This window comes from Hydra viridissima, unplaced genomic scaffold (genome assembly GCF_058129835.1).
Source record: "Hydra viridissima isolate aposymbiotic clone 2 unplaced genomic scaffold, HvirCarnegie_v1 scaffold_9, whole genome shotgun sequence".
Lineage (NCBI taxonomy): Eukaryota > Metazoa > Cnidaria > Hydrozoa > Anthoathecata > Hydridae > Hydra > Hydra viridissima.
Genome location: NW_028324308.1, coordinates 12862688 through 12890138, shown reverse-complemented (window position 1 = coordinate 12890138; position 27451 = coordinate 12862688). Strand labels below are relative to the sequence as shown.

General features: G+C 28.3%; 1 protein-coding gene across 1 annotated transcript; it reads right to left on the bottom strand.

Annotated features, from left to right (window-relative positions):
- LOC145185900 (phospholipid-transporting ATPase ABCA3-like) lies at positions 1–26667 on the bottom strand. Its single transcript, XM_090099275.1, has 43 exons — positions 26511–26667; positions 26337–26410; positions 25937–25968; positions 25608–25736; positions 25300–25434; positions 24936–25101; positions 24729–24831; positions 24533–24643; positions 24272–24415; positions 22060–22154; positions 20981–21094; positions 20666–20866; positions 20090–20300; positions 19751–19841; positions 19469–19659; positions 17823–17941; positions 17465–17611; positions 17253–17342; positions 16966–17150; positions 16510–16612; positions 16361–16428; positions 15925–16196; positions 12310–12510; positions 12113–12201; positions 11859–12030; positions 10880–11005; positions 10628–10744; positions 10340–10510; positions 5894–6004; positions 5609–5703; positions 5368–5436; positions 5083–5221; positions 4279–4344; positions 4048–4140; positions 3436–3523; positions 3078–3211; positions 2844–3001; positions 2660–2726; positions 2452–2555; positions 2206–2357; positions 1082–1254; positions 746–871; positions 1–649 (listed from the first exon to the last, which is right to left on the bottom strand). The coding sequence occupies exons 1-43, from the start codon at positions 26565–26567 to the stop codon at positions 569–571; spliced, it is 5370 nt and encodes a 1789-aa protein (XP_089955401.1). The 5' UTR covers positions 26568–26667; the 3' UTR covers positions 1–568.
- Positions 26668–27451: the final 784 nt, after the last annotated feature.

Below are 27451 nucleotides of genomic sequence, written 5' to 3'. Positions count from 1 at the left end.
TACGTGTGTTATCCAAATACTGCTTAACAGAAATAAATACAAATTGAGTATAAAAAATAAATAAAAACTTGTAGGGAGATGCTAAAAAACATTGTGAAACGGGTAACATAAAAATTAATTCTTCTTAAAACCCGCGTAAATGCAATAAATATATCTCATGAAATAAATATAACCCGAGAAAAATTAGAAAGTTTACAACTATACAGATTAAAAAACCCGCTACAATAAATAATGCTCAGGATTAACAATTTTATAAAGGTCAAGTAATTAAATAGCCAAGGCTGTCAAAACACATCAATGAAATTATCAACACCTAATATAAATATTTTTCAGTTTCACGAAAGTGATCAAATGAAAAAACTCAATCGCATGATCAGATAAAGAAGTCTCAGTCAACTTAGACTCATTTTATTTTTAGTCATAATTCAAATTTATAGCTTAAGGCTCGAAAAAGTTTTATGAGAACAAAAATAAACTCACAGGAGACACTAGGGTAAAAAAATGACCTACCAACTGCTTTTAAAAGTACTTAATACTTGCTTCATGTATAGAAAGAGGTCACGAACAGTTAAAAACACGAGAACGAACAGCAAACATTTTTCTTTACTCTCTCTTCTGAATGTTGGTATTTCGCAAAATTGATGAAAACCTTTAAGGCAAATGACGGAAAAAAAAAATTTAAAACAGAAGAATAAGATAAACTTAAAAGAAAGCAATCTTTTTTCAAATAGCAAAGCAACTGCACCTGTTCAAGCGTAGTTTGATTCACACTGTAATCTACAATTCCCAAACGAGCAGAGTTCTCTTCAAGAGTCCCAAACATCTGAGACCAGCGAACTTCAGGATTTAATATCTGATACTGAAGTAGTCCCTGAAAAAGATAAAAATAAATTTTAAGCGTAAGATTTATTAAAAAAAAAAAAAAAAAAAAAAAAAAAAAAAAAAAATCAAATAAATTTTAAAATTGTAATAAATTCCATTTTTTAAACATCTATTTGACAATTAAAAACGTTATTGTAACGCAGTCTGTATTATGGAGAGTTTTCGCTTAAGTCATGGGCATTTTATTAACAATATTTACCTGCCTATCTTCGATTAATACAGACCCTGGAAAGGTATTTTCTATAAATGCTTTGATATTCTGCGTCTTCTCAAGTAGATTCCCTTGCAATCGCCCCATTTCATGATCGCTATCATAAATGGTAGCACCATTCTCCGAAGAGTAAGCAGGATTGGTTATGCTGTTGGAAACTCCTAAGTAGAAAGTACTTTTAAAATGAGTGCGAACAAGCAGATATTTATTTTAGCATTCGAAGAACCGAGTGATTGATTATTTGCGTTTTACTGGTTATTAAAAATCAAATAAAGCCAAAAAAACCAGTAAAATCCATTTGAGTACTCTTTTCAACCGGCTATTATTTTGATTTGAATCAAATCTTTTTATTTGACTTTTAATCGGTTACTCTAAATATTTAATTCAAATAAGTTGAAAAGTCTTGTGCGTGTACCGTGGTGTGACCTAACAAAGTCCTATACTTTAAGAAAGTCTTAATTTAAGAAATGACAAATTTCGTATATATAAAATAAACGTTTGGGGAAAATAACTTAGTTATTTTACCTAAATATCTAGTTAGTTATAGGAACTAAATTTTTTCTCTAAATATTCATTTTATATATGCAAAATTTGTCATTTCTTAAATTAGGACTTCCTTAAAGTATTGGTTTTTGTTAGGCCACACCACGATATTAGAAATCGAAGAATTTCTTCGATTGCTAATGCTAACTCACTAATTGCTAACACACACAAGATTTTTCAAATTGTTTAAATTAAATATTTAGAGTAACAGATTAAAATTCAAATTAAATGTAACCAGTTTGTTAAGTAACCACTAAGTAGCCAGTAAATTTAAGATAATCATTTTCAATTAAGTTTATTCAGAAAAGAACCAATAGAAGCTTTTATTGCTACTTTGGACCGTATTTGGTCGATTCTTCGATTGCTAATTTATTTACAGAATTATTCGTAAATACCACACTAAATAGGCAGATTTTATATTCGAAATATTTCTCTTTAGATCTTTTGTTATCAATGAGATATTGAATATCGGATATGAAATTTCTTTCGAATATTAGAAACAAAAGTATTTTAATTACATTTATAACACTTTACATATATTTACATTCTAAAAAGGAAAAAAACGATACCATTTTGCGTTAGATTATCAGATGCTACTTTCATCATGACACTGTAGCCCTTTCCAAAAAGACTTTTTAAATGCTGAATGCTTCCAATGCATTTAAACTGGCCATTGACCATGATCACCAGACGTGTGCACAACGCTTCACACTCTTCCATGCTAAATGTTTATATATATATATATATATAAAAAGATCAACAACTATATTAGGTTTTTGAAACTGTAATAAATAAACCAATGAAGTATAAAATACCTGTGTGATGTTAGAACAATTGATCGTCCTGTAGTTAGTTTTTGAGTTAGTGTGTTCCAAAGAAAACGTCTCGATACTGGATCCATACCCGAAGTAGGTTCATCCTACAAAAAGAACTTATCATTTATACTTCAGCTACATTTCGCTATAATGAACTATGTTATATAGATATAATAGTTATAATAATTCATATATACTCAAAACTTACTAAAAATATAATGGGTGGATCTCCAACTACTGCCATTGCAGTGCTTAACTTACGCTTGTTGCCACCACTATGAATTAAAAAACAAGTTACATCCTCCCAAAAAAAAATAATAAAAAATTTGAATTAAGTAAAATACAGCAAATATCTAAATATTAAAAGTTTTTTTTTTTTCAGATGTACCTACCTGTAATCGCCACACATTTTATCAGCCCAACCAGAAAGGTTGAGCTGTTCAATAGTTGCTGTTACAACCTCTTCAACGTGACTGTTTGGTATTCCGCGTAAACGCGCGAACATTCTAAGCATTTCCCTACCAGTCAAGCGACCCACCAGTGCATCAAACTGTAAGTGAATAAAATTTTAAAAGAAAATAATAGCTTAAACAAAGAAGACACGAAATAATAATCCAAATGATTACCTGAGGACAGTAACCAATTCTTTGCTGAACTTGTTTTAATTGAGTTTGCAAGTCATAGCCATGCAAATAGGCAGTTCCAGATGATAAACTAAGCTCGCCAGTGAGCATACCAAACGTAGTAGTTTTGCCAGCCCCTGAGATAAAATGAATTCTTTATGAACTATATGAACTTTAACTTTAAAATGAAAATCTAAAACTAAATGATATCAAAGTAAAAAACGCAACAATAAAATAACAACACGTTTAAAAACATATTTTTAATTAAAAAATATATTTTCTAAAGAACAAAAACACCTTTTTAAAAATCGAATTCTGCTGCACCTAAATATGCTTGCGGATTTAAAAATACTTTACATACCATTTACACCAAGTAAGCCGAAACATTCGCCTTTTGGTATGGCAAAACTTAAATGGTCAACAGCAACCATGCCATTCGAATGATATACCTGTAAATTATAATCAAAGTCAGCCAAGAAAAAATGACCTAAAATACATTTACTCTAGTGGAAATTACAATTAATAACAATTAATAAACAAGCATAACAATTATAACAACAAACCAATCATAACAATAATCCTAAACGCTTGTCAAAAAAAACAACAAAGGTGCAAAATTAAAAAAAAAAAAGAGCGGAAAGAATTTTTAAAATTTAAAAAAATTTTTTGAATTGCTTTTTATCTTCTTAATATCATTTTAATATCTGCAACCGCCAAAAATAACTTATAGGTATTACGGAAAACTTATTATTTTTATCTTTTAAGAAATTAACTTAGGGATCAAGTTGCCATTAAATGTAAGTTTTTCACTAATGATAAATGATAAGAATATTAAAATAAAAGTTATTTCTGTTCATATTTACAGTGAATGTCATTAATTTTACAAACAACAAAATTTTTTTAAAAAACAATTTTTATTTTTTGAAAAAATATTTGAAAATCTTTTTTTGCAAAAAAACAAAACAAGGATTACTTTTGAAAGGTCTTTGACTACAACTGCATATGACTTCGCATCTTCTCTGGTCATCTTGCTCACACGCATTTGTTCGGCTTTAACATCTTCATCCTTAAATTAAAGACCAACAAACACATTAAGACCATTATTTTGTACAATCTTTTTTTCAGAAACAAATATTCTTTAAATTTTTATAACTAAAAATATTCCAGATGACGATATCTCATCCTTTAGATTAAAGTATCAAACCTCCCCCTCACGTGATGAAGGTACCGAAACTGTTTTTCTAAACAGAGCTTTGGCAAAAAATCCCTCCTAAAAATAATTTGTATATAAATGATATTTATCACTACATTAGAAAATTAAATTTTTTCTGTCTTTCAGTTAAAAATGTGATTTTTTAATTCCCTTATGCAAGGAAAGTAAATAGAAAAAGGCCATTGTTACAAAAAAAAACTTGGGTTTTGTAGTCAGTATGAGACATTTTCAAACTTATCTGCTTTCAAAATGTTTGAAATGAGATGCAAAATGCTTCTTAAAGTTCATATTCTTGATAATTATTTTAACAAACTCATTGACATGTATGATAAAAATATGATGGGGACTATGTTTAGGAACTTATTCAAAAATCTAAATCTAAAAAAGCTGCTCATTCCAGAATCTGTCTGAGTGGTTTTGACTTTCTTTGCATAACTGTATGGATTGTTCTAGTTCTGACTTTATAAATGAAAAAGATAAAAATGGCCTCTTTTATCCATGTAAATAAAAAATTTGTTGGCTTTGTTTACAAAACCAACATTTTTTTTTGTATTTTGCTATTTTTCCATAACTTTCGACATAAAAAATTGAAATACAACACTTAGAACTGAAAGACATTATAATACTATAACATATCAAATCATTAATATTATATAATATATAATGTGATACCAACAAGAGTCTAAAATAAAAATTTGAACATAGGTAGATGTGTATTAGCTAAAAAGAATTTAAAAAACTGTAAAATATTTTCAGCCTTTACTACATAACCTTTACAAATGCCTTTTTTTTTACCTCAACAAGTAAAAGAAGAACAAAGTAAACAATGAATTCTGCAAACATGTAAAAGCAGAGATAACCAATTCCAGGGTAACTCCATGTTAAAACATTATCATAGTAGATGATATTATTTTTAGTGCATGAGTACATGGCTCTAAATAATTTAAAATCAGAGCTTATTACATTTCAAATGTTAAGAAAGTAAAATAATGAACTAAAAAACATAAATAACAACAAACTAAAAAAATTAAAGAGTTTTTAATAAAGGGGATGATAATATGGTTTATAAAAAAGACTCACCCTAATGTTGCAGTGCAGGATCTTTTCTTTCCAAGATTTGATGCAATATCAGAAAAAGCTTGTGGTAATCTTGAAAGAAAGTTTTTTACTCATTTGAAATTATTTCAATAAAAATAAAATTCTCTAGAAAAAAATTTTTTTTTTCCTGGAAAATTGATAGTGTCTATATAAAATAAAGTAAACAATTTTAAATTTTGGGAGAGGGGAAAAAAAAAATTGAATATAATAACAAATTACTAACGTATAAGTTGGAATGATAGCAAAAATCAAGTTCAGTGTATCAGCTAATTTAATTTCATCAATTAATCTTAACACGAATATTGCAATTACCATCCCCTAAAAAGTTGTTTTAAACAAATTCTGTATTAAAACAATTATAACAAATATTACAGTAAAATATTCAGAGCTTTAAATTACAGTTTTTCTTTAATCACTTAAGTTAAACAACTTTTCATCAATGCATCAGTTTCATTGTTGTAATGATCATCACCATTTTCAGTTATAATTGGTTGAAATATTAGCTTACCAAGCTGATGACCATCAGAAGAAGAGCAACAACTGAGTATGCAATCAAAGAACTTGTGAACAAGAAGCTCAGCAAGTAAGTAAATGGTAAAACAGCCATTCCAAATAACATCTAAAAAGATCAATACAACTTTACATGATACCTTTCTTCAAAATAAGTATCATTAAAACCATATTTAGTATTTCATTGCAAGTTTAACATATACTTGATGATTTTTCTAGTTAAGAGTACTAAATTGCAGAATTCTGTTTCCCTTATTTGATTTCAAAATTATAGTAGCTTTTCACAAGTAGCATGTTTTGCAGTAATTAAACCTCACTTCTAAAAGAAAAGTATGCTTTGGTTTTAAATTTTTTTAATAAGTAGAAAAGATAAGCAACACATCTGTTTGCAATGCAGCATTCTAGAGGAAATTTAAGTAGTGATGAATATGTTTCAATTGTTACTTTGTCCAATCAAGGATTAACAAATCGCAAACTTGGTAGAAGATTTGGAGTGTCTTATACAACAGTCGTTAGGGTTCTAAAAAGGTTTGTAGAGACCAATGACAACTTGCTAGACGACTTGCTAGACAACTTGACCAAGGCAGACCACAAGCTACCAATTCCGTGGAGGACTAATTTTTAATGCTTTGAACACTAAGAGAACGGTTCACTGCACAAAGTCTACAAATACAACTTGCTGAGGTTATTTGAACTGATGTTAGTCAAGATACCATAAGAAAGCTTCATGCTTTAAATTTACGACCTCAGGCAGCAGCTACTGGTCCCAGATTGTCTGTAGACCACCAGAGAAACAGACTGGCTGTTACAAGGAGACATATGAACTGGGAAATGCATGATTGAGGACAGATTTTACTTACAGATGAGTTAAGGTTTTGCCTTGTATGTTCTAATCGCTGCCCAAGAGTGTACAGAAGACCAAATGAAAGATATTTTGCTTATAACATTCGAGAAACCACTTTATATGGAGGCGGCTCATTGATGGTATGAGTAGAATATCTTTAGCAGCTCGCACAGAGCTTTTTATTGTTGATGGTGGACATCTGACTTCTCAACGATACATAGCAGACATTTTAGAACCGTTTGTAGTGCCTTTTGCAACATACATTAAAGATGGATTCCTTCTTATGCAGGATAATGCTAGACCACATGTGGCACATATTGTTACTGAATACTTAAGTAATGTTAACACTCAGGTTTTGGAGTGCCCAGCTTGCAGTCCAGATATGAACCCAATAGAGCATCTTTGGGACATAATGGGATGCCGTGCTTAAAGCCAACATCCACCACCTAACAGCCAAGGTGAACTGCAACAGTCTTATCCGCGTGTGGGAAGATATCCTCAAGAAACAATTAGATCTCTGATTGAATCAGGATGTAATAACATCAAGAGGTAGTAACACTAGTTATTAATAAATCAAAAATATTTCAATTTAAGCTGAATTAGTGTGCATAATAATAATCATTTTACTTTATTTTGTTAAACGAGCCATATTTTTGGTTTTAGTTTTTCTTCACCATCCTCAAAGTAGGGATGCCAATTCAAACTTTTTTTATGAAGTTCGAACTTGAACATGTTCGAACTATTTGGGAAAAAAGTTCGAACATTTTCGAACTCTTTTTAATGCACTAAAACACGCAAAATAAAAGAGCACAAGTTAAAAACAAAACCGTTTATTTATCTATTAATAAAACTGTTTATTTATAAAAAAAAACTGTTTATTATTGAGACCCGTTTCTCATTTTCACTACATTTAACTTGAAAAAATTGTCTATTTTAGAATACACACCATCACTCAGTATTTTTAAGTGTTTGTTTTAAAAATGTTAATGCATCTAGTGTATCATCCTATAATGAGCTCCTTATTTTTGTTCCAAATAATCCTAGGCTAGAGAAAACCCTTTCACCTTCCACAGATGTCAAAGGAATAGTTTTAAGAGCATTAAGAAGCATTTCCAAATTTTTGGGTCTTTATTTGCTGGCTTCAAATAGAGCCATTTCATTTTTAATGAGGTTAGATCTAAGTTCAGCTTTTTCTACTATCATTTGAAAATCAGATGTTTTAATGAAACATTTAAGTTCTTGTGCTAAAATCAATTTAATGTTAGTATTTTCATGTCATCAGTTATATCACTGTTATTGACTTCTCCATCAGCATCAGAGTCTTCCTCGCTAGACTGGAATAATCTTTGAATAAAATTGGTAGCAAAATTTGCTATAGAGTTTCTTTTTATTTTATTCTCAAATAAAATAACTGATGTGTACTCGTCAAATGTTAGGCTAAATTTGTCATTTGTTAAAACGACTTTTTGTAATGAAGCAATTACTTGTTTCTTGATTATTTCAAATTATTTCATCACTAAATAACGAACAGTTGTTGACTTTTGGGCAAATTATATCCTTGAGCACGAAATACTGATAGAAAAACTTGACTATTAGCAATGGTTGTAAAACTTATTCCATCAATAGCAGTCAATCCGCTTAAGATTTCAGGTAAAGTTTTAATCTAAAAAAGTTGTCAATTCTTGGTATTTTAGGAACATGACTAATTTTGACAGCCTCAGAGGCCAAGGTATTACATGTTTCGTATATAAGTGTCTTGTAATATTGCTTGTTGTTGAGCCAGGAGTTTTTAATAAAACTTTACACTTGGCTTGTTGCAGCTCATGGGAAAATTTAAAAAAATCCCTAACCTCACATCTTCTGGATGTGCTAACGTCTTTGAAAGTAGCCATGTTTTATTTTTACTTAATGTTTTAATTTTTTAGGCATTTCTTCTGAAAATTCGAATTTTTAAGCGAAAAAAGTTCGAACGTTAGAATTATGGCGTAAAGTTCGAACATTCGAACTTGAACACGTTCGAGCTAGCAGCCCTACCTCAAAGTGAATCTTATTATTATCATGGAATAATTGTGTTCATGTGTTCTATTCTTAATATGTTTTTCAAAATATATGATAATATTGACGAAAATTAAAATAAATCAAAATGTATAAGTGGTGCGTTAATTTTGCGGTTAAGTGTAGTTACATAAAATTTATTTAACAGTGATAAAGAAATTTTTATTTTAATTGAATTCAGTGTAATTTTTAAAGAAACTATAACATTTTTATTTTAGAAACAAGGTGACATTTTTTTAGATCTTATAATACTTAAAACCTTAAAGCAATTTGACCTACAGCAAAAAAAAAATTTTTACTTTTTAAATATTATACAAACTTAAAGTCTTTAACAATATTTGGTTTTAAAAACTTTCCCTTAAAAAGTTGCTCAAGAATGTTTGATTACTAAAGGTCTGAGGTCAAAATGGACTTCTTTTTTAATTTTTTGGGCTTGATTTTTCCAGAAACAGAAAGTACAATATTTTTTAATTGTACTTTAACTTTTAGGAAAAATCATTTTCTTTAAATATATATACACACTCTTTAAATAAATATACACAGTGTATCGCATCTTGAACAATTTTTAAAAATTATTTTCTCGATTAAGAATAACAATATAATTTTTCCTTTTTTAGAGTGTGAAATTGAAAAATTAGTTTTAAAAGTATTTTTAATGATAGGATCAACCATATCCAGTCAGGAAGCTAAAAGATAACAAATAGCAGACTTGCTTGTTGTTGGAATCAAAACTAGATGTATTACAAAGACAGTTGGGGGTATGAGTACCATCTACATTGTTAAGCACCAAATTTAAGTTGGAGAAGGCATTAAGAGAAAGTTAGGAAGTGGAGACATGAATAAAAAAACAGGATTTTGTATTTTTAAGGCCTTTCAAAACTAAAGTATTGAAAAATCATTTATTGAAAAAGTTTTTCTGGAACATGAATGTTGGCCCATAGAACATAAGAAGGGCTGTCCATACTGATTTACAGCTAAGGTCATATACCAGGAACTCAAACACAGCTTTTGACCAAAAAATTGAAATCCAGTAGACATGAAAGAGCGTAAGTTAATCTCAAGCAAGTATTGAGATTGGAATGGAACAAAATATATAGACTTTATTTGAACAGTTGCAATGCCTATAGATATCATGTACAGGTTGTAATAGAAAACAAAGGCACCCATATTTAATAAAATGTTTCTTAATGGCCCTAAAAACATTTCTTAAAGTTGTAATAATGTCAGTTGGTTGGTTATTGAAAGATAAATTATGTATACTGTTTTAGATTAGTATACTGTTTTAAATTATGTATACTGTTTTAGATAAGTTTTGCTGCCCTATCTTATACAATAAATAAAAAGAAAATCTACAGATTTTTATATTGTATATTAATTATATTTGTCAGTTATTGAATGTAGGTAAATTTATTATGCACAGTCTTATTGTTAGTATAATACATGCCCAAAAATGTAACAACATTTTAGTTATCTTATCTAACTAAAGATTCTGTAAATGAAGACTTATATACACACACACATCAAGCAGATGAAGATCTTACGTACCAAAGTTAAAGCAATAGCACCAAGCTCGCCTGAGTAGTCAGAAGGATTAAAAGCAGCAAACAGAATGACAATTCCTAATGCAGGAACTAAATAATTGATAAAATCCCAGGCTAATGTACCAAGCCAATAGCAAACAGAGTTCACACCACTTACAAACTGAACATGCTTTGCCTAATGAAGAAAATAATTTTATCTTAAGAAGTAGCTTCTTTTAAAAAAAAAAAATTAAAATTTTACTAACAACCTCAAATAATTATTATAAATTACTGCATTAGACATTTTTCATACTTTTGATGTTTTTTCATTTACAATAAATGTGATGAAGCTAGCAGCAATGAATGAACAAGCCATTGCAACAAATATAACTAGTGATAAGTTAGTACCATTTTGCGAAGTTAACTTGATCTAAAAATACAAAAAAAAGTCAAAAGCAAAATAAACAACTTCATAAACTGCAGTTTAATGTTTTAGAGAGAGATTAAAAGTAAAGACTAAAATTTTAACTAGATTTTTGAAAGTTCATCTCAAACAAATAACCACCTTCTCTTGAGTGTTCCTGGGCAGAGGATAGTTGTTTGTAATAATCTCATATTCCTTGCTGCTCATCAAAGTCTTTAGGACAATATTGCTACCAGAACTGAATGCAGCAACTATAGTATGCCATGCCTTAAAAAAAATTCTCAAAATGCATTTGCAGTTTTAAGAAACTTTAAAACAAAATAAACTAAACATAATGAAATCATAGATCTTTTTTTCCAAAAAAAGGTATGACAGGCAATACAACACAATATTGGTACAATATTACATTATATAACAAAATTTTCAGAAAATGTGAGAATAAAATTATTTTTGGTGGCCAGTTGGAAAACTATAATAACCATTAGCCACCGTTATCCATTTTTTAAAATTACATTACTTGGTTATATGAGAGGAAAAAATAAAAAATGTCTAAAAAGGCATCCCTCCTATTAGACTAATTGTTAAACACAAATTTCTTTGCTTAGAGAAATCTGCCATTTTTAACAAATTGGTAATTGACCCTAATTTACTTTTAATATACCAAGTTATATGTTATGTCATACATAGGTTGTTTACTATGCCATATGCATAAAAATAAATAAATTACAAAGTAAACAGTTGGTTATTGATCATTGTAAAAAAATATCACTATGTAGCTTGAGCATAAAAAAATTAATTTGGAATAAAAATAGTCAATTTGTTTCATATATAACTCAAGTCTGACTGTTTTATAAATAAATCAGGTTATGGTAGCTTTGGGGCCAATATACTTCTGATTTTTGTGGCTTTCTGAATGGGTGCTAAAGATATTATCTCCAAACTTTAATTTATGACACAATATTCTGGAAATTATTGCCAAATACAAATATGTAGAGATCTTCTTAACAATATATCATTTATTTATACTAACATTTTGTTTTTTCTATTGTTTTACTGATTTAACTTTTTTTTTTTTAAATAAAAAGTATATTATAAACTTTTCTAAACCAAACTTCTTTACCTGGTTACTATACCAAACTGAATAGCCTTTACTTGATGCAGTAAATCCTGCAACAATTTTCTGAAAGTAATTGTAAAAATTTCTTCCACTGTCTTCCAAAACCCATTCTTGATAGTAAACATTATCATCAGTAAGATTAGTTTCTTGTATAGACAATACATTATTTGCGCAACTGAAAGTTGGAAACATGCTTTAAATTCAAACATATTCAAAAGCCTATAATAATAAAATGTTTAGATTAGGTGCTTACTTACTTTGATTTGTCAATGCATCCTTGACAATTTCTGTAACCAAATTCTTTTGAATTACCACATATATTATTAAAACTTGTAACTGATGAAATCTTTTAAATTTATATAGAAAAAAAAAAAACATAATTATAAACATTTTTTCTCTCTTCAATGATCTTATTTGGAAAAAACTTAAAGCTGAAACTTAAATAAAAACTTACTTTATATTTGCATTCTTTGTTCAAAACAAAATACTTGTAATGACAACATCCATCAAAAAGTGTACCGACTTTTCCAATAAATGGAGAGACTGTGTAAGCAATACTTATGTTATCACCTTCATTAGCAGCCTTGATTTGGTTTGATTGCAAAGTGATGTCATTAAGCTCCACACCTATAGAAGAGTAGTAATCTGATGCTGCCTAAAATTGAATTATTTCAATTTACAAATGTTAGAAATATCTAAGCAATGCTAAAAGGCTATAACAATCATTATATGGTTTTATACACACAGAATGCAGAATGAAGTCTATCATTTAAAGAAGAATCTTAAAAACTTTCAGTAACAACATTTTTAAGAAATCTTTTGATTGATATTTTCTAAAAAACGAAAATATTCTCACCTAATATACAGCTATTCACGAAAGTTTAAACAATTGCAGAATTTTTATCAAGTATGTTTGGTTTTTGTTTAATAAAGAAAAACTGTAAAATGATATCGACTTAATTTTTTTTATTTATTAAAGAAAAAGTAATTAGCTTTAAAATGAATATGAACATGTTATAAAAATTTTAATATTTAGTTAGAAAAAAGCCATTACAAAAAATCTTATAGGAAAAATAAGAAGCACAAAAGTTTAAACAAATTGCAACATTCAAACAAAAAATGAAAAAAAAAGCCAAATTAATATTTGAAGTGTCCTCCTTTGTTTTTATAGCAAAGATAAACTTGTTTATGCATTGATTCAACTAATTTCATGCACATCACGCGAGGTACCTTCAGCCAGTACTCCTTCAAAAGTTGCTTTAAATGCTGAGTTGATTGAATTTCATGGCATGTCAGTTGATTGTCGATCCAAGACCAAATATTTTCGATTGGGTTGAGATCTGGTGATCTAGGGCACCAGGGCATCACATTGAACTTTTTTTTCAAAAAATATTTTTTGATTGAGTGTGCTGTATGAGCTGAAGCCCCGTCTTGTTGAAAGAAGAATTGCTTGCTTCTGCCATACAAGTGTCTGATTGATGGAACTAAACACGTTTCCAATGTGTTCTTGTAGGTGTATTGATTAATTCGGCCTTCATACAGCTCACAGAAGCCTATACCTTTGTGAGAAAAACATCCCTAAATGCCAACCGAACCTCCACCGCCTTGTCGACGATGTTGCAAAAACCTGTCTGAATATTTCTCAGTTGCAAATCTTTTGACATAGATTCTTCCCTTGCGGTTTACAACTTGAAAGTTAGCTTCATCACTCCAAATAACTTTTGCTCACTGTTCTACAGACCAGTCCAGCCTTTCTTTGGACCACACTCATTGTTTACGTTTATCAGTGATTGAAAGAATAGGTTTTTTAGCAGCTATGTACGTTCCAATACCTTTGTCCGACAACGTTCATCTCACGAGCTCTCTGCTAACTTTTGGATTATTTTTTGACTCATTGAAGATTTGTGCTAGCTTTTTGTAGCTGAGTCTGGGGTTTTCTCTGCTCATTCTGAATATACCATTTTTGTCACGGTTGCTGAATTAGGATGGTCTCCCAGTACGCGGCATGTCGGAGACGTCCTTGGTAAGTTCCCAGGTTTTGATGGTTTTTCTAACGCAATATTCAGAAATGTTAAGTATTTTGCCTATTTGAACATTTGTGTGATTTTTTGTCCGCGCCATACCAATAACTTGCCATTTGATGCCACTAGAAACTGATTTTCGACCCATTTGCACGCAATTGAAATTAATTTGAAATTCACAATATTTTAAGTTGATTTTTAATGAATTAAAAGCTGCCTGATGATGTTGTGATGAATTTTTTGATTGAAAAACTACTCAATTATTTGCTAATTAATTGATAAATTCGCTGCGAAAAAAATTTCGCAGCGGATTTATCAATTAGTTAGCAAATAATTGATCCTAAATAAAATCGTTTAAACTTTTGTGAAACCTCTTAATTTGCATCACCTACCTTTTAATGAAATTTCTGAGTAAACAGTAATGAGTCAAAGCCTACTTTTTTTTATTCTATTAACAAATAACCTATTTACCAAATTGGAAAAATAATTATTTTGATATCTATTTCCGTTAAATTTTTATTCAAGAAAAACCGAAGATTAGATTTGAAAATTCTGCAATCGTTTAAACTTTCATGAATAGCTGTATAATAATTGGGATGGTTTTATTATTCAATATATTAAAAATTTAATTCCCACACCACTATCTTGTTCTAATCAACAAACAAAAAAAAATCTGTGCTTTTTAGCTAAATTACACAACTGTGAGGTGAACCAAATAACCATGAATGTTTGCAGTGTGATTTGTATATTGATTTTTCACTATTATTTTTAAATAAATTTATATTACTAGATAAAGTTATTTTAGCACCTCTTCATTTTGTTGTGTTAATTATAATAAAATACAACTACATTAACTTTATTATATCATAATATGTAATTAAATAGTCATTTTTTTATCAGCCAATTGTTTTAGAACTGATTATGCTGCTGGTGAATATTCATTTTTGTGACATATTTTGCCTAGAGTTGCAAAACATTAACTTCTTCAGATAACTTGTTGGCTGCATTTCCAATCAAATTGTTGGAGCCTAATGCAACCACAAAACCAGCAAATTTTAAGTGTTTGTTCCTAGAATGTAAGAGTAAATCCAACAAAGGAATGTGCAACATTAGCTTTCAAAACAGTAATAGTAACTTTTTGGGGCCAGCAGCTATTGTTGAGAATCCCTGAAAACTCTAAACTTTCAGAAGAAGAACAAACCATTGCTGTTTATTAAGCAGTAGGGAGGTGGGGTGTAACTGCTAAAAGTCAAGCATTTTGTTATGATACGACAGCTAACAATACAGGTCTAGTAAATGATGCCAGTTGTAATATTGGAAAATCAGGGTAATATAAACATGGATAGATAATTTAAATTACTTACACTTAGAAGCATAAGCTTTGTCAGAGTGAAGTGCAAAAATATATGTAATTTTGTTATTTTTGTTAATTTTTTTTTTTTTAATTTTATCAAAATAAAAAATGGCAAGAAAAATATTCAATGGAATAAAATCCAAAAAAAAATTAAATTTCTACTCTAAAAGTATAGATTAATATATAAAAAAAAGGAAGATACTGGAAGTATGGAAATGTAAAATTAGATTTCCAATATAATTTGTTGCACAACTATGTTAAAACAATATTTTCCTGATGAACTGCTTCATAGCTGATTTAGAATGCCTTCACAGAAAGAAACACAAATGAAACACAAAACTAGTAAGAACTAGAAATAACAAAAACCATTAAAATTCTCTTAATTACATTGTAATTATTTAAAAGATTTCCCAGAAAATCAAATCTGTTCACATTACTATACACACAAAAAAAAATCATTTTTATTGCTACTTTAGATATAGTTCAGAAACATTTGATGACAATTTTTTTAAGTTGGCTTTTTAAATTAAAAAAGTAAAAACTGCAATAACATTACATTTTTAAAAATAAAAACATAGAATTTATGTAAAATATCTACTAGATTAAAAAAAAAAAAAAAAAAAAAGTTAAATTCATTAAGAAAATTGATAATCAACATTTTTAAAAAGAACTAAAAAGAAAAAAAAAATCACACCACTTTTAGCTTGGAAGACGTTGTGAAATCAGCAAAATGAGCAACTAAAGTGCTGGACCTATCTTTTAACATTGAAAGATCTAATCGCAGCTTTGGATCATCAGTTTGTGTATTATTAGTGGATGTATTTAACAGTAAACCAATGACAACTAATATAAGTGGTAAAACAATCTGGGTGATTACTGATTTTTTTTCTCTTAGAGAATGAAGCATATGCTTTATAAACATGGCATAAAATTGAATTAAGAGTCGTTTCATACCACTGTTTAACTCTGTAAATAAAGAAAAAAGTGTTTTTTCTACAAAAAAAAAAAAAAAAAAATTTTATTGATAAAAATTAAATCTAATATTTAGTAAATTATCTTTCAAACTGATAATTAGTAACTTTTTAAAACTTTGTTACAAATAACTAAACTTATTGTTTTAAAATTTATACTAAGTTCAGCAATATTGGAATCCATTTTTATTTGCAGTTTTTCACTTTCTTCGCTTTTAAAATTGGTGCTAAATGTAAAAAAAGTTGATGTTTAATTTCAAATTTAAAAGGACTGAGTTTTTTAAAACTCAATAAAATCATAAACTTACTCCTCAGCTTCAATACTTTCTCCTTCTCCAACTTTCAAAAATACCTCTTCTAAGGTTGTTACAGAAACTCCAAAACTAGTGATACCATACTCCTGCTGCTGTTCTAAATAACAGATTATTACTTTTTTTTTATTCTGAAGTCATTGAAATTATATTTCTTAAACAAAAAAGCAGCTCTTTTGAAATAAAAGTCACAAAATAGGAAATTAGTAAGTGTGCATAATTACAAAGATATCATGCAAATATAAAAATTGCAGAGCATATTTGTAGTTATACATAAAGTGATCAGCTATACCAGTGATGAAAAACCTTTGTAGCAAAAATAGTTATATCAAAAAGTAAATAATAGTACAGGTATACTTTTAGTAACACTTTGTTATCACACAAATAAAAAATAAACACTTTTTGTATGTATACAAAAAGCTCAGTCAAAATAATCAGAAAAATAACTTTTACCTTCAAGTGCAATAAAAAGATCTTTAAAGTGTTTTACATTTTGCTCATCAAGTATGTAACTCATCTCAGCTCCAATATTACCAACCAATTTAGACGATGGTAATTTCTCAGTAAACAATGATTTTGTTTTTGATTCTTTGAAATCAGATCCTTTCACAAGAGTAAGATGGTAGCCAACACCATACCTAACACAAATTAAGAAAAATATTTAAATAAGTATAAGACATTGTTAACAAAAAAAAATAAAAATAAAATCATTTTCAAAAAAAAAAAATGTCACTTAAGACCTTTTTTTTAAAAACAAAGATGAGCCACAGCATTTCAGTTTCCCTTCAGCCATTATTGCAATACGATCAGCAAGATAATCTGCTTCATCCCTAAATAAACAGAGAAGTTATTACTATTTTAGAGCTATACAAGAAAAAAAATTTTGTAATCAAAAGTGACAAGTATATTGAAGTAAAATTAAAGCAATTCATACTTTAAAAGTGATACTCACATGAAATGTGTAGTGAGAATAATGGTCTTATTTTTTCTATACTTTTGAAGAAGACCCCAAGTTGCGCGCCTGGCATATGGGTCCATTCCTGATGTTGGTTCATCAAGAAATACTGTTTCTGAACCACCAATCAGTGCAATAGCACAACTAAAAAAAATCTCAGTTAATACAATTACACAAAAAAAATATTTATTTTACAAATGTGAAATTTATTAATTAGAAGGGGCCTAGTCTAAAAGTTACTAGTTACAAATCAGTTCAAAAATCAGATTTAACCACAAAGTTTACATTTATAAATGTAAAACACACTAAAAATCCACTAAAAAACTATCAAATTATCTAAAACCAAAAGAATTACTTTAGCTTTCTTTTCATTCCACCAGAGAGTGTTGATGACTGTTGATTAGCTTTATCATGAAGCTGAATATCCAGTATCATTTGATTGATTTCAATTTGTGCTTTGTCTTTTGGAATACCCTAAAAGTAATATTTGATAAAAATTTTAAACTGCATTTATTTAAATTGAAAAACAAGATTAAAACTGACTAATCATAAACTAAAAATATGACTTATAAAGTCAATTTTATATGTTGCAGAGACATTCCAAGATACTTTTGTTATGAAAGTAAAGCAGGCAAGAAATGACGAGATTACTAGCAATTATTAAAAAAAAGAAAAAAAGAATAAAAGACTGCATAAACAAAACAAAATTAAAACTAACATCTTTTTGGCTAGAATATTACCTAGCAGGATCAAACTAAAAACTAACTTTCTGAAAATTTTTTAAAACCATGTACAAAGAGACCAACTATGTATCATCTTTACTTATGAAAAAAACCATAGCAGACCCTCAGCTCATTTAAGATATAGAGAGTTTATGAACAGATTGTGTGAATATCTGTTTGAAGTTAAAAGAGTTATACAAAATTTTATGGAAACCAAATATATGCTATTTTAGCAAACTGAAAATTTTGGTATCTTTAAAATTCTATCCTAAACTGACCTTGGATTTTTTAATCTTTTATTAACTTAGTAACTGAAGAATGATTACTGAATGAGTGTGATCAGATTAAAGTCTATGCACAGATTTCCTCAGAGGTAATACATTGACATTGTATTTTCGTAATAGCATGCATATCAGTCAATGCAATATGGAGCCACATTATATTGCTTCCCACTATATCCAGTCTACATTTAACCTAAACTTGTATGTATAAAATAAAGAATGTTTTGCAGAATTTAATTTTGTAAATTGGTACCTTTTGGTTTTTTTTCTAAATTTAAATTTGGGAATTTCTGGCCAAATCACAAAAATTGATTCTAGAATCTAATATGTAAAACCCAAACTTTGTATGTATTTAGGTGTGTTCTTTACACAAATCTACAGCTTTGATCCAATCCTCACCAAATTTTGCAGACCCCTCATTTTACCAAGGGAAAATCATAGGCTATTTTTTGTCCCAAAATTTTGACCTAGGGGTATTTATTTACTAGAGTCAACCTGATTTACTACACAGGGTACCCCAAGGAGGCAGAACTTCACCAAGTGTCTTTAACAAAAGTTGTTCACCATGGTGGGTTTGTATAACAAAATTTTCACAGTACTGTGCTCACACCCTAGGATGCCCTAATTTTTTCCTGATTCTGCCCTGATTTAATGCGCAGGATACCACGAGGTGGCAAAATCTCACAAAGTGTCTTTAGCAAAAGCTGTTACTAGTGGAAAGGAAAAAGCATAATTGTGACTTTTCTGTAAAATCTTTTTAAGTATATTTTGGAAATTTTCTTTTTTATTTTGGGCAGCACTGGCTACTGACCAGCTAGTTATTAATATTTACCTAACTTTTTTTAATGACAGTGTTGTTATTATAACTATTATGACTTTTATTATAACTTACAACAGTAATAATAGTCATAATGATAATAATAACAACAATAGTAATAACAACAATAACAATTAGCACATTAAAACACAGTTAATTTTATACATAAACTGAATCTGACCTTTAATGCAGTGAAAAACTTAAGATGTTCTTTGACTGTCAGACGGTCAAACAAAACATTATGTTGAGGGCACAAACCTAGACTCTCTCGAATTTGGTCCATTTCAGTAAAAATACTTTTCCCATTTATTGATGCCATCCCACTTGTAGGTGAGTATAAACCAGTAAGAATAGACATTGTTGTACTTTTGCCTGTATGCAAATTTATTAGAAAAATCAAGTAATTAATAAATCATTACATTATAGTAAAAACAATAAAAAAAACAACAGCATGATAACTAACCTGCACCATTATGACCTAATAAACATGTGATTTGACCTTTGTACATATTCAAAGAAAGCCGATCAACAGCCACTTTGCTTCCAGTTGCTCCCTTTAAAGCAAGATGTTTATAACAAAGCTATTTTGAATAACTTGATCACTTCAATATCATTACTTCAATAGTTAATGCAACTATTGTTACATCATCACCTTAATTTTACTCTTGTATTTCATTCAAGTAATCATTAATATACTAGATAAGTGATTAACAAAATACCATTAATGCATTTGGTATTCTATTAACAACCAAAATTGAGTATAATATTTTTAGATTTAGATAATTTAAAGAAAAAGAAAAACCTTGTAAACTTTTCGCAAATCTCTTATACAGACACCAACATCTAACCCAACAGGCTCTTCTTCACAATTGTCTGTTTGAGGCAAATGAGTATTAGCTAGATCATGAATCGTATTGTTAGTTGGTTTAGATCCACACCAGTAAGAAGGTTGAAATGGAAAATAAAATGGTCGTGAAACACCAAACTCTCCAGGGAAGACATTCTCAATATACCTAAAAAATATGCATATAGTTTAAAAAAAAAAGTAAGACCACAGCCAATATTATTGGTCAATCAAAGTTAAAAGTCAGTATCTGATGAGATTAAAGTTAAAAAAAAAAAAAGCTATTTATGTATTGTAGCAAAGTTTTAGATATAAAATTTAAACAAACTATATTTAGCAATTTAAAGAACCCTTTTGCTTTTTCTTCTTTAAGAAACAATTACAAAAATTATCATAATAAATATTGTTTTTAGAAAGAAACATTGTACTAAGTAATCTTAAATCCCAAGCCCCTGATGATTTAGAAAAAACTTTAGGGTCTATTTTAAAAACTTAATAAATAAAAAAATAGAAATCCATTTGATTAATTCTTACCAGGTTAACAGCCCATACAGAAAACAATCAAATATAAGCATTCCAAATGCTTGTCCTAATGTAAAATTATCATCAACAGTGTAATGACGATTTAAGTTATTGAACTGACTACCAATTTTAGCAGCTTCCCATTGTGATATAATTTGAACCATGATTCCAAGGCAAGAGTTAGGCAAAAGACAAGAACCAGTTTTTGCTTGACTAAAAAAGTTTAACACACTAAGAATTTATAAAAAATGATTAAATCAATATCACAATAACTTTTACATAAAAGAATATTTGATTGTAGACAATCATCTAGGAAATAAAGAACACCTTGATAAAGTTCTAAATGTTTCATCATTAGAAAAGGACAGGTAAGGAGCAAGAGAGCTAAACCACAACAATGCTCCAAACAACATTGCACGAACTGCATTAGAGAATAACACACTAAAAATTTAAAAGCTAATATAAAAATTATGCATAACTTAATGAAACAATGAATACTGGCATCACAGTAACTGATCATGGAAAAGAATAACAAAAAAGAAAAAATAGAGTAAAAAGTAAGCTACTAAATTATTGTGCAATGTTTTAGTGCATAAACATCTGAGTTCATATTCAGTCAAAATTTTAATTAAAAGACAATCACTGAAAAGTAGGAAGCCATTGAATTATTAATCAAGACTATTTGTGTTTTTTTAATTCCAAATATTACATTTGTTTTACATTATATAAGAGGCTCATTTGTATCTGTATCACATTTATATCATATATCACATTTGTACTTATGTTACATGTTGTCAAGTTAAAAGTTACCAGCCAAGGAATAAAAAACCACATTTAATTTATTCTGTGTAATATTCAAACTTTTGAAAGTTAATTCTTATTATAATTTTCCTAATGATTGCAAGAAATATATACAACAGTATAAACCAAATTTCTTTTAATGAAAATCGATAATGAATAAACATTTTACTATTACTACTCCTATGGTTGGTCCCAGTTGAAAAATTATCAGCAACATACTAATCAAAATTAGCCATGATATTAAAGTCAAAAATACTTTAACTTAAATATTTGTAAAAAAATTTATATTTTATTTATAAAAAAATTTATATTTTATTTATAAAAAAAAATTATATTTTATTTATAAAAAAAATTATATATTAAAGAAACTTTTTTAATTTATTTTAATTAAAAAACATATCAATAAAAGAAAAAGAGAGAGAGAGCAAAAAGATAAAAGAAAACAAACAGCCTCCAGCTCTTTGTAGAAGAACCAAGCTGTTAGTAAATATGTCTATTTTGAAATATAAAAGTAACTACAAATGTACTTATTTCAACAAATGTAATTACTTTTACCCCAGATTTAATTAAAAAATAAAAAAATGCAAACTATAAGCAATATTTACCTTACAAAAAATAATGTAGCAATACTTCCCAATATGTAGAAAAATAGAAATAGAAAAACTATAAATCCGTTACTGTTTGGAAATACTTTGCCACCCTGTTGATAAAAAAGCATAACTTTAAAATGACAATAAAATCAAAGAAAGCATATATTGATTAGTTGTGTAAATACATCACACCATGAAAAATTCATAAATGATACAAACAAAATTCTTCTAACATCATTTTTTGGGCTACAAAAGAAGTTTATTTAGGAAAAAAATAAAATCAAGTTGAGGAAGCCTTCTCACTATGAAAAGTTAGATCAGCATCCAACAGGCAACAAATATTTTAAACACAAATACAAGGAAACTTGCATCAATAAAGAAACTTGCATAAGTAAGTTTATACCAAAATGAAGAAGTTTTCAATTGTAAGAAAATCATTAGAGAAACTCTTTCATTCTGTATCTGAATGTTTTGACAACAAAAGAAATTTAAAAGAGAGGTCTTTTGTTGTTTGCAAAAACCTGAGTGAGTATATCTGGCATGTTCTGAAGTCTTGATCTCTTTTATCACAAAAAACTTTTGCCAAAGTGGGCATGAATGGCAGAGGTGGCATTCTCAGAATCTGTCTGAGATTAGTTAACAATAACAAAGAAAAAAGTAAAGCAAAATGAAACCATTTCCAAATTTTGACTCAGGAAGCTCAATTGTTGGAGTGAAGAAACTTTTCATCATTTGGGATGACCAAAATATGTTAACTGTCATCATCATGCTTAAGATAACAGTTAATGTATTTTGGACACATACCTTTACCAGACTTTTATTTGCTTCTTGGTGTTATGAATCGTTTCTATTGCTCAAAAACATTGACAAATCAAAAATTCTTGCTCATTTACACAATAGGTTAGAAGTACAATTGTGGATTAAAGTATTTTGCAATTTCAAAAAAATTATCCATGTTTGTTTTGGAGCTCATTTCAGTGAGGAATTTGGTGAATCCTTTTCACAGTTTCCGAGCAGTTGTGAAAAGTAGTCTGTCTTGATCACACCAAAAATGCACATTGTTTTCTATTATGTTAGAGGAAAAATCTTTGGTTTTGCACAGTAAGCATGTCTTTGAAATAATCCACCATGACTTTGAAGTGAGTTAAAACAAAATATTCAAGCAAAAGATGTGTCTACAAACAACAATTCAGTTGTTGAATACAACAGCAGACATCACTAAAAGACACACCAAAAATTTATATGTATAGTTTTTAGTCTTTTTTTTTTCTTAAAAAAAAAATAATCAAGATTTCATTTTAATTTGAGATTATTTTACTTTGTAATAAACTTTCAACTTTGTTGTTTCATCAAAAGAAAAAAAAAAGTCATTGTAAAAATTGTTGTTTAGAATAAATTATTGAATATTGATTATATTTCAATATTTTTACATTGTTTTTTATTTCCAATTAAATATGAAAACTGTTAATCAAAATTTGCTTGTTTTTTGCTTAGTTTCGTATTGAACAGATAATCATTTTTAAAGCCATGTGAATAATGCTTTTTCTGGTTGTTCTGACCTTTAGCTGAGAAATGATTTTCAAAAATTGAGTCTCAAAATAAGGGCATTTTTGATAAAAATTATGATAAAACGAAAACCTATTTTTAGAAAAAACCCCTAACAGCCTGATTTTATTTTTGGATTTTCTAAACAAGTGAGGCTTTTAGTTTTTCCCTAAAAATAGACTTGGGAGAATTTTGTTTGTACCATTAGTGAATCATTCAGGGTGTAGCTTACTATCCCACAGTTGGAAAAATGACATAGACGTACAACTCAAGTATTTCTTTTGGAAATCATGAGACTTTTTAATAGTTGAAAACTGATATTCTAAATTTTACAAAACAATCCTTAAAATGTGTTATAAACTGTTAAGAAATATCTTAAAACTATTTACATATATTTTTTTCAATAAGCAATGTGTTTAGAGGCGCTTTTGCAAAATTAGCAAATTGAATTGAAAAAAAAACTCAATATTGGCAATTTGAAAAGTCTGTAAAAAAGTTCACATAGAAATTATTATTAAGACCATAATTCTAATAAATTCGGATAAATTTGAATGATTATGACTAAAATTTTGAAAAACTTGTCTAAGCTTAAATGCAATTGCTATTCAAGGATATTCTTGGACTTATTTAAAGTTAAATTTCAATTTAAGGTCATTGAAAATGGAAATTAAAAAAACAACACCTTCAACAAAATTGTCAGAAGAATTATAGTGCATAACCAAAACACCAAGTTTTTAATAAACCATGCTAGCCAATGCAACCAATTTGCAAGCCCCATCATTTTCATACTTTCTTTTAAACGGAATTCTTTTTCTGCAACTAATTCCTTTAAAAATCACAAGGAAAAATTTAAATGCTTGACATATAAATATATGCTTTTCACATTCATAAAATCTTTGGAATGAAGTATGAGATTATGTTAGTAAAAAAAATCCTAAAGTACCTTAATGATAGAAACAGCAGTATACATGAAGGCTAGAACAAAAACAAGAGGCATTGTTCCTTTTACAATGGAATAAAACAAGTCATCTATATATTCTGGATATGGAAATTGCTAAAGGAGAAAAAAGAAATTTATTAAAAAAACAACTTTTTAAAATAATGCATAACATTTAACTAAATTTAAAACAGGTTTTTACCTGAAGAACATTTGGAGCTTGCACACTATTTGTTTTATAATGTGCTTGAATGATGCCTGTATCTACATAAAACTGAAGAGCCAAGAATGGATTCTTGTAAAACCTACATACAATATAAATATAAAAATTAAACCAGTAATTATTTTGAAAAATATTAGATTTCTTTTAATGATCTATCAAATTAACAGAAACTGAAAATAAACTTACGTTTCTGTTCGGGGACCTGGGTTTAAAAAGAATGGATAAATATATTTAGTCATCCAGCTTCGCTGTTTTGAATAAAGTTTTGCAGTGGAATGTAGCAATCGTATTGAATATTCTATTTTTTTCGATAAATTTCCAGTACCATCATTAACATTTTGAAAAGTTATAGCTAAATGAAAAAAATCTTGCATAATATAGTTTTTTATTTAACATATTTATTAGCATAATATATTCAAATTTTCATTAGAATAAAGTAAGCAAATTACCACTAGATCATCAAGAATAATTAGACTTTTAAATTTTAACTTTGATTAAAAAAATAAATATATTAAAAATAATATGAATTCAAAAAACAAATTGAAGGAACCTCCAAGAACACTTTCTGAGTGTTCTTTAGCTTCATCCAGCACTTGCTCTTCAGAATTAAAAACATCTCCCTCTAAACTTTGATTTGCAAGCAAGAGATTTAAACCAATAGAAGCTGGTTGCAGCAATTGAAAAGCTGTAATAGTTAATAGTAGCATTTTATTTTCAGATACAATCAAATGCACTTGAGAATACTTGAGAGTATGTTAAAAAATGCAGTAAAGTACTTGAAATTATGAAAGAAAAAAAAGGAAAGTTTTCTAATATGACAGTTAACTAGATTTAAAATTTGGAACAAAAAAAAATTACTAAGATTATTTATTGGCCAATATAATAGCCTCAGTGATCCATTTTCAATATTTGCTCCAGACTTTTTAACAGCTTCTTTATACAAGCGAATCACTGTATTATTACTTGGGTCATAAGGATACTGTGAACCTTGAAAAAACATTTTAATCACTTTAGTACCATTAAAATTCTGTAAAACAGCAGCTAGAAAGTAAACTGATATCAAACTTTGATCAATTCATTAATTGTTGTTTACATAAGAACTAAAACTAAAATAAACTAAAAAGTGTAGCACTTCTATAGTGTATTATTGAAACATTACAAAAAATAAACTTTTTTTATTAACTTACTAAAACATTCCTCTTTTTCCTTTATTCCTTTCCTATGATTAGTTAGAATAAAAGTAAAAAGATAAATGTTCATCCTTTTGAACTATGTTAGGGCATTTATCTAAATAGTCAATGACTTAAATACTTAAACATAATTTTAAAAAAGTGAATTAGGATTTACAAATTTTGCAAGACTGACAACATATAGAACTTTCTATAAAAAATTGATAAGTAATCGTAATATTAGTAGCACTTTGCCAGAACTTTTTTTTTTGAAGTAACATAATAATGTTAACTTAATGCTCTGTGTAGTTTAACTTACAATCACAAAACAATATATAAAAAAAAACTCTCTAAAAGGACATAATAAAGGTAAGGAATATGTAGACTCTTTTTACAAAACACTAGTAAGATTGCTCACCTGCCAATGATAAGCAAAGCAACAAATAACACTGGTAAAAGTACTTCAACAACTGTACCTATTGGCCTTCTAATCTGAAAAATTTTAAAAAATCAAAAAAATCATATATAATGATTAGACAATCGCTGGTTTTTAAAAAAAGGTAAAGCCATTTTCTTGTAGAGTTAGAGTTACCTGTAATATAAAGTTTTTCCACACCAAAAGTCTGAGCTGACGAAAAGCATGGCCCATGTTTACAATTTGGTTCAAATTTTCAAAAATATTATTTACATATATAAATCCATAATTTCTAAAGGAAGAACTGCATTTAACATAAAAATCATAAAAATAAAAAGAAAAAACAATAATCATGTTTAAAAATTTTATCATATGGTTTTGAAAGTCAAAGAAAGTCTTCACACACACATACATACATACATACATACATACATACATACATACATACATACATACATACATACATACATACATACATACATACATACATACATACATACATACATACATACATACATACATACATACATACGCAACTAAACACTTGAATTTATACAAAAACTGAATAATATTTTAGCTAGCTATCTATTTGCTGTAAATATCTTATGTATTTTAAAAATCCAATTCTAATTTAGCATTAATATTTGGTTACATCATACACAAGTCAACACTACTCTAGCAGCTTAGCAGAAAATAATACAAAGAAATGTTACAAAAAATTATCACGTAACAGTCAATCCCCGTTTGTAATTACCTCACTACTTTTAAAAACGAGTTCTCAGCAAAAAATCTATAAAATGATCTTCAGGGGATCAATAGCGCATATTGAGGTAATAATAAATAATTTACTCAGAAAAACCTTATGTAATATAACATATAACTCGTTGTCAGGGAGATGAGGAAAATTGTTTATCGATCCGGAGTCTGTTAATTTCCGTGTCAAAATACCCTGCGCATCAACGGAAGAATGAGAACGAAATTACTCGTTCTCATTCTTCCGTTGATGCGCAGTAAACTCAACAAAAAAATTGCATAGCGAAAATTTAAAATTTCCCCTAATTTTTGTAAAGTTTTTAGATTTTAATTTTCCCCTAATAATGCATTTGAGTTGTGGCATA

Excerpts from the sequence above, each read along its gene's own strand:
- LOC145185900 (XM_090099275.1), bottom strand. The coding sequence starts at position 26,567 with ATGGGCCATGCTTTTCGTCAGCTCAGACTTTTGGTGTGGAAAAACTTT. Across the intron at positions 3,212-3,435 it reads CGGCTTACTTGGTGTAAATG|GGGCTGGCAAAACTACTACG; the intron begins GTATGTAAAGTA and ends ATTTTATCTCAG. Across the intron at positions 1,255-2,205 it reads TGATAATCTAACGCAAAATG|GAGTTTCCAACAGCATAACC; the intron begins GTATCGTTTTTT and ends CTTTCTACTTAG.